Source organism: Palaemon carinicauda, chromosome 34 (genome assembly GCF_036898095.1).
Source record: "Palaemon carinicauda isolate YSFRI2023 chromosome 34, ASM3689809v2, whole genome shotgun sequence".
Classification (NCBI taxonomy): domain Eukaryota; kingdom Metazoa; phylum Arthropoda; class Malacostraca; order Decapoda; family Palaemonidae; genus Palaemon; species Palaemon carinicauda.
The window spans coordinates 62832592-62841348 of NC_090758.1; the positions used below are offsets into that span (position 1 = coordinate 62832592).

General features: G+C 35.1%; 1 protein-coding gene across 1 annotated transcript; it reads left to right on the forward strand.

The window, feature by feature from the left end:
• Positions 1-1543: 1543 nt before the first annotated feature.
• LOC137626984 (uncharacterized) lies at positions 1544-8365 on the forward strand. The gene is made up of 5 exons (XM_068357968.1): positions 1544-1921; positions 2210-2364; positions 4917-7388; positions 7963-8105; positions 8328-8365. Exons 1-5 carry the CDS (start codon positions 1544-1546, stop codon positions 8363-8365), a joined length of 3186 nt encoding a protein of 1061 aa, XP_068214069.1.
• Positions 8366-8757: the final 392 nt, after the last annotated feature.

Genomic DNA, 8757 nt, shown 5'->3' on the forward strand with positions numbered 1-8757 from the left:
ATTCGATGCTTTGAATAATGGTTGGAACTGGCGGTTTGGTTTTCCTTCAATGGGTTTTTGGGCTGACAATGGAAATGAATTTCAGAATGAGGAGTTAAATGAATATGCAAGTAAGTTTGGCTTTACAGTAAAGTTTGGTCCACCATACTCTCCTTGGAGCATGGCTTAAATGAAAGAAATCATCATTCTGCTGATGTTACTATGAACAAGATGCTAGAGACAGACAAAAAGATGGCTTTAAAAATGGCAGTAAATATGGCAGTATGGACACATAATACTAATGTAAATATACTTGGATATGAACCCATGAGACTAGTTACAGGGAAATCAATTACTTTTCCAGGAATCTCAACAGGTAATTTAGCTACAGAGAGTTTATTTGACAGTGAAGAGGTTTCAAAGATCATGGAGAGGCACCATGAGATAACCAAGAAATTTAGGGAAGAAGAATTTGAAAATAAGTTGATCAAAGCTTCGAAAGTGAAAAAGAGTAGTTTTAATGACGCTGAATATGAAGAGGGTATTCTCGTATTTTATGAGAAGAATAATAAAAGCTGGTGCGGTCCAGTAAAGGTATTTTGTCATAGTAACAGAGATGTTTTCATATGGGCAAACGGAGATTTTAAAAAGGTGGCAGATTGTTAAGTACAGCCATACAGAGTTTATGCCCGTAAAGACAGTGATAAAGGGCTGATTAAAAAAATAAGTAACATTACTGAGGAGAAACTTGATAAAAAGAAAGATGGAGTAAGAAATGAATGCAGAAGAAAAATGAGATCTCACTCTAGAAAGGTTGCGTTAATTGAAAAGGAAGATGAAGAGGAAAGAAACCAGAATGAAGTCAGTAATTTTATGAAAGAGAGAGAGAGGAAAAGAGCACATGTAATCATGAAAGCATTGATTATGTTGATCAAAAGGGTGATTCTATTGGTGCCTATTGGCTGAGGTCTAAGAAGGACAAATGCTTTCCCCTTGATAATACTGTATTTGTAGTGGAACTCCCATTTAAATATCATAAGATGCCGGAAGTGATTGAAGCTAAAGAAAAAAATACAATAATCTCCAAGGTTATGATTCTTTTGAGGAAGTCAAAGATTATGGACAACAAAGAATCAGCAGTAGATGGGTAATTACAAAGAAAGAAAAACATGATGGTCAAAAGGCTGATTATAATGCCAGATTAGTCGCAAGAGGCTTCCAGGAAGAGTGCAAACGTCAAGCGGATTCTCCTACTGCTATGAGGGAAAGGGTAAAAATATTTCTAGATGAAGCAGCAAATGAGAAGTTTAATGTGCAATCAGTTGACATTAGGGCAGCTTTCCTGCAGTCTAAAACTTTGGATCGAGATGTCTTTATTGAACCTCCTAAAGATTTGAAGAAAGAAGGTGTAATTAGGAAATTGAAGAATCCTTTGTATGTTCTTGATGATGCCAACAGAAAATGTTGGCTGAAAATGAGAGATATGTTTGAGCAAGAAGGTTTGAGGAATGTAAGTGGTGATGAAGCATTTTAGGATCCACATGATGGAAGAGATCTTATGGGGATGGTAATTACTCACGTGGATGATTTCAGCATAGCAGGAACTAAAGAATTCGTTAATGAACTCACAGAAAAAGTGCAAAGTGTTTTGACAGTTTCGAAGGTCGAAAAGGATAGCTTTAGACTCACTGGTATAGATATACAAATGACCAGAGATGAAATTGTAATCTCAATGGAGAATTATGATAATAGTATTAAAGATATACAAGATATTCGTAAAGCTAAGCCTGATGATCCATTGACAAAGCAGGAAAATAAAGTTTATAGAAAATATGCGGGGAAGATAAGTTGGTTAGCCGCAAATAGTATACCAGATTTGTCAATAACTGCTTTACTAATGTCAATGAAGAATAATGAAGCAAAGATAAGAGATCTTAAGAGGGTAAATCATGTCGTTGAGAGAATTCATAGCAAACAAAATAAAGTTGTGTTCTCCAGAGCTGGCAATAAAACGGATATTGCTATTTTTGGTCTAGGGGACGCTTCTTAAAGGACTGATGATAAAAGTATAAGAGGAAATCTTATTTTATTGGGATCAAAGAATATGTAGGATGCTGTGCCTATCTTTTGGAAATCAAAGACAATACGAAAGGTTTGTCATTCTGCAAAGGCAGCGGAAACAAGGAATTTGTTTAAATTAGTTGATGATTCGGTATTCTTTGCTGCACAGCTTGGGCAATTACTCTTTGGAAAAACTATTAAAGATTCATTGTATCTTCCTGTCAGATTGTTTAGTGTCTCTAGGCCTTTACTGGAATCAATTGGTAGTACAAAGCAGGTGGAGGAGCGATTGCTTCGTAATACAATAACAGATTTGAAAGACAAGTTGGAAGATACTTCTGTTGAGTCTTATAGCAGGCTTGAAACAAAAGAGATGATCGCATGTATTTTGACAAAGGATGGTAAAGATAACCCAGAGGGGCATATCTTTATTGAGAAAAATTTGTTATGCTAGAAATGAGAAGAATCTGTGTCATATGTCAATGGTGAAATTTGCATGAGAAACATTACTTGATTTGTTATCAGTTGTTCAAAATTCCATAAGGTTAAAATGTAAATAGTTGATTTGAAACCTGCATGGTCCAACCCTTAAATGAGTACACCATATATGAGTCCATGAATTTTATGTTGAAGAATATCTATTTGTTACTTAAGAATTGTATTTACTTTTGCTTTTCTAATCTATATTTGTTCCATTTCATATATTTTTTTCTAGTGACATTTACATTTTTTTGGGGGGAAGTCTGTATTAGGTCATGATTTTGAAAAGTCAACGTTTTTATTTTATTGTTTTCATTCTCAATTCATATATAGATATTTTTCGATCTCGTGAAATTAAAGCTCAGTTGATGGATCTTGATGATTATGGAGGTGTTATCCCAAATGTTATTTTACTTAGTTTTTTATAAAGACTGCAGATTTCTTAGATCCAAAGTTATCTGTTCTTTTGCGCAAGTTAGCAAGAAGAGGAAGATTTAGCACTTGTTGGGGAATTGGCAATGTACTCCTCTATGTAAATTTGTTATCTAAAGTTTTTGAACGTCTTCTGGCTAAACGTCCTAATAAGTTTGCTGAAGGTAATCTTCTATGCCCTAGTTTGCAATTTGGTATTCGTAAAGGCCTTGGAGCATATGATGCACTCCTTTCAATCTTCAATGCTGTACAGAAATTCTTTGATTGTGGTCAGGAAGTTCGTATGATTGGCCTTGTTTATGGTGCTACTTTTGACCGAGTTAATCATGAGGCACTTGTTTTCTATCTCAAGCAGTTGGGAGTGGGTGGGTCGTTTCTTAGCATTATTGATTTTTAGGTAATAGATGTCGAAGAGTTGTTATTGATGGGCACCATAGTGAGTATAGGAATGTTCCACAGGGTAGTATTCTATGCCCATTAATTTCATACTATTTACACATGGCATGTGGTTTGGCCTAGAAAACCAGATTGTTGCATATGTAGATGATGCTACTCTCTTTGCATCAATTCCATTCCCTGAATGTAGATCTGGGGTTGAGGAATCCCTTTATAGAGATCTGGCTAAAATTAGCGCATGGTACAATTTATTCGGTATGAAGTTGAATCCTAAAAAAGTCAAAGTATGATTGTAAGTAGGTCAAAGACAGTGGCTCCTCAACATCCGGATCTCAGTATTGATCATGTTTCTTTAACTTTGTATGACTTTTAAATTGTTCGGTGTGATTCTCGATAGCAAATTTACTTTTGAGAAACACATTAGGTCTGTATCTTCTTCAATTGCACAAATAAATTGTCTCATTGAGAAAGTCTTTCAAGATTTTCGGTGATCAATGTATTCTGAAGAGGTGTTTTAATTCTTTCATTCTACTTTGTTTTGAATAATGTTCTGCTGTCTGGTCTTCAGCTGCTGATTCTCTCATCTTAATTTGTTGGACAGAAACATACGGTCTATTAAATTTCTTATTACTGATCTAGATATTAATCACTGGCACCATCATTGAATTAGTTCATTATGCATGTTGCATGAGATGTTTCATAATTCTGATCCTCTTTATTGTAAATATTTCCCTTTTCATCTTTTAAAGAAAACTTTTGTTGGTATCCTATTCCAAATCTTCCTCTTATCAATTTGATGCTTCTTCCCTTCTTTAGCATTTCGAATTTTGGACTGATTTTGTTTACACACGCATACAAATATATCAATCTATCTATCTATCTATCATATATATATATATATATATGTATATATATATATATATATATATATATTTATATATACACACACACACATATATATATATATATATATACACATATATATATCTATATGTATATATATATATATATATATATTTATGTATATATATATATATATATATGATATTATTATTATTATTACTTGCTGAGCTACAACCCTAGTTGGAAAAGCAGGATGCTATAAGCCCAGGGGCTCTAACAGGGAAAATTGCTCAGTGAGGAAAGGAAACCAAGAAAAAGAAAATATTTTCAGAACAACAAGATTGTAATTATTATTTCCTATATAAACTATAAAAACCCCAACAAAACAAGAGAAAGAGAAATAATATGAAATAGTGTGCCCGATTGTACCCTCAAGCAAGAGATCTATATATATATATATATATATATGTATGTATGTATGTATATTGCAGAAACTTTTAATTTAAAAAAAAGATGAACTACATATATATATATGTATATATATATATATATATATATATATTATCTATATATATATATATATATATATATACATATATATAATCCCGAAGAAGAATTTAACTTTTTTTTCAGAGGGGTATAAATGTTCCTTATAAAAACTATTTTCATTTTTATATGCAATTTAATGCTTACTTAAACATTCTCTTTTCTTTCCTTTGTTACAGGATGACTTCTCGCCCAGTGTTCAATGAATGTGACCGGTATAAGATCAGACAATGGAAGATCTTGGATGAGGTTATATGTCCCTTGCTGCAGCTGTTTCTCATCTGGGGAAACCCAGATTGGGATCAGTCAATCCAATTCTTAACTTACCTGGAGAACAAAAATGTAGAGATCAATAAACTAAAGAAGAAGCTCTATCCAGAACAGCTTAAGACGTTGCAAAAGTATCCCCCAGATGTTGCTAAATGGGATATAACCCTTATCTGTCTCCTTTTGAAACATTGTAAAGGAGTCTTTGCTGGAAAAGATGACATTGCTTGGTCATCAGGAAGCGGTAAAGAGCCAGAATGTCTTATCACTTCTTTAAAGGACATAAGAAACACTATAGCTCATGAAGCTCTCAGTCTAAATCAGAAAGGTTTCTTTGACAAAATTGAAGAAATCCGTTCACTAATGGAGAGAGCACTTTGCAGTGTTGGCAAAATATGTTCACATGTCAGCCAGACAGAGATTGATGCAAATGTTGCTAATTTCAACAAAAAGCTCAATGAAATAAGAGATGCAGACATTTTGCCAAAGACCCTTGATGAGTACAAGAAGGAATTGTTCTTCTCTGAACAGATAGCATTGATAAGGAATAAAGGTGTTCCATTCTTGAAAGATGTCTTGAATCGAAATACAACCATAAATCCACTGTCCTTAATAGTGAAAGGAGATGGAAGGCAGTTGCCAGTGAATGAAATATTCACAGAAATAGAACTGAATCAGGATGGAGAGAATAAGGAGGTTTTACTGGAGAACATAATAGATGTAGCCTCGGGTTCTGACGCTGGAAGTTTTATTTTGCTCAAAGGACATGCAGGAATGGGCAAGAGCACTCTAGTGAAAAAGATAACATCTGATTGGGCCAACCAAAGATCCTCCATCAAAGGCCTCAGCAACTTTCATCTGCTCTTTTATGCAGAATTAAGAGATATTGTTAATACATTTGATAGGCTTATTGAATGCTCTTTGGGAGAAGAAGTTCATCGCTCATTCAGGGATGGAGACCTTGTTAAAGCTGTCTTAGGACAAAAAACTCTGGTCATCTTAGATGGCTACGATGAGCTCAACAAGAGTTCATCTGGCCTTTTCGACCATATTCTTTTTCTCAACAAACTCTACAGCCAATTAACTGTTATTGTTACAACCAGACCTGAAGCTGAAGAGAAACTGAATGCTCATCTCGAATCCAGGGCTTTGAATGCTGTTCATCTTCGGCTTGTAGGAATTAAAGCCAACAAAAGAGAAGAGTTTGTAACCAAATACTTCTTGAGTCTACCCAAAGATTCCCCAGTTTTACAAGAGCTAGATAATCTATTAAAATTCCTTAAGAAAACTGAACACAAAATGAGCATAGTGTGGGAAGTCGCCTATAATCTCTGTCTCCTCACAATTCTTTGGATGTTTAAACCAGATGATGTAAACAGAATCACAACTGAGGCTGAGCTCTACTGGCAGATTTTCCTTCTAATCATCTCCAAATTAGAGGAGCGTTTGCAGAGGAATCCATCTACGTGTGACTTAGAATTAAGTGTCTTGCAACACAAAATAAATATATTTCTGGAGGAACTCTCTTTGGAATCTCTCAAAGGATTGAAAAATGATTTTATAAATCTTCCCCATTCGGTCTATCAAAGATTGAGGGATCTATGTCTTCGTTTGGGAGTACCAATAGAAGAGCTGGCGGGAGCCTTCCTAAAGAAAGTCACCTCCTTCAACAACTCCTATTACACTTTCCCTCATAAGGGTTTCATGGAGTTCTTGGGAGGTTACAACATCTATAAACAAATGACCAGCCCAGATGTGGATCTATTGGCAATACAGGAGTGGAGTGATGAATTATATCAAACCAGCATCCCATTACAAATCCAATTAAAAATGCTTGCTTCTCTTAAGTCAACAAAAACTTCATCAGTGAAAGACTTTGTGAAAGAGCTGCATGGGGGCTCTCTCCCTGACTCTCTGGAGAAGTATCAAAACCTACTTATCCAGACACTAAGCATTTTCCACGTGGGGGAAGTGGAGGTGCCACTGGCAACCAAGATTGAGACCCTGGAACTCCTGGAGGAGTCAGGATTGAGGGACAAAGACTCCTTCCTGAAAGTCATGCACAATATAAAGTGCGATGACGAACTCTCACGCTGGATAGCGCAAAGGTTTCGTTTGATTGATAACTACACTGAAATCACTGACTCATCATTCGAGTCTTACATCGCCCTCCTTGCAGCCACTGATCCTCCTCTCCCAAACAGAGATGAAATTAGAATTTCTATAGACCTCAAAGAAAGTATCTCCGGCTTCGAGGTACTAACCAAACATCTCTTGCAACACCAGGTTTACCCAAGAGGAATATCCCTTCGTCGCAGCCTTAGAGAATTTACGTCTATTAACGCAGAGGAAACAGAGTCAATCAAAAGTCTGCTCAGCGAAGAGTAAGGTTTGCCTTTTCCTTTGCTTTTCTCACAGTTATTCCGAATATCAGCCTACTTCTTAACTAATATCATCAAATATTTTCATGAAAAAGATATAGATACATAAAAACACAAACACACACACACACACACACACACATATATATATATATATATATATATATATATTATATGTGTGTGCGTGTGTGTATGTATGTTAAGCGTAGTTTTAAAGAGAAATGAAGACAGACATGAATAATTAGGCTACTAACTTTGCCAGAATCCTCAACTTGAGTCACATAGTCTATATCTTTTATATTACTAGTATCATCATCATCATCATCATCCTCACGGTCATCATTAGATTCATTATAAAAAAAAGTCTCAAATTTACTCTCCTTCTCATTTTTAGATGATATAAATATCAATATTCCACCAAATTATTCCTTTTTACTTTTCATTCTTATCATCATCATCATCATCATTATCATCGTCATCGTCTCCTTAATCATCTTAATCATCATCATCATTCCACTTAATAAAATTCCCGATCGAATCTAATAATTATTTCTTTCTTTTCTTCTCTTTGGAACAGTTGTGAGTTTTACAGAGGCATCTGGAACCCAACGTTTCAAATCCCTCCAAATGTGAAGGATATCAGAGTGAGGCTTCCGGACCTATTCAGCCTCGACGCCTTCTGTCGATCTTTGCAAAAGACAAAAAGGATCAGACGTTTAGGTGAGTTAAAGAGAAGGATGACAGATTTTCTGTCTTCCTTTCCTCTGAGGGACTTTATGATATCTCGCCTTCTCCTTATCCCATTCCTGTCATTCGTTCTGTTAATATCGTTATTAGCATTATTTCTATTATTGTAACTAATATTATTATTATCATTATTGCTGTATGAATTTAGAACATTATATTCAAGGCTCAATCAGGCTTTTTTTGTTCTTACATAAGACCAAGGTCCTTTAATGGGAGGACCATGCTCCCATTAAAGGACCTTGGTTTTCATCTGATCTGAAGTAATTTGAAAGCTTTCGATGCTAAGTTTTCATTTATTTCCTTTCTTATATAAAAAAAGGAAATGATTCAGTTTAAAGGTGACATCACTACATCACTATAGTCACTATTGATTTCACAAATAATGATATTAATGATGGTGACAGTAATGAATAGTAATGATCATGATGGAAATGAAGTGGAAACCAGTATCGGGAACAGGCTACTCCTGACTCCGCCTTCTTTCTGCGCTGATTGGTTCTCTACAAAAATGTGGGCGGAGTCATTTGTTCTCAAGAACCAATCACCGAAAGGGACGTGAAAAGTATTATATCGACCAATAATATTGTGATAGTCCAATGAAGCTGAGTTATTATTGGCTGAGTTT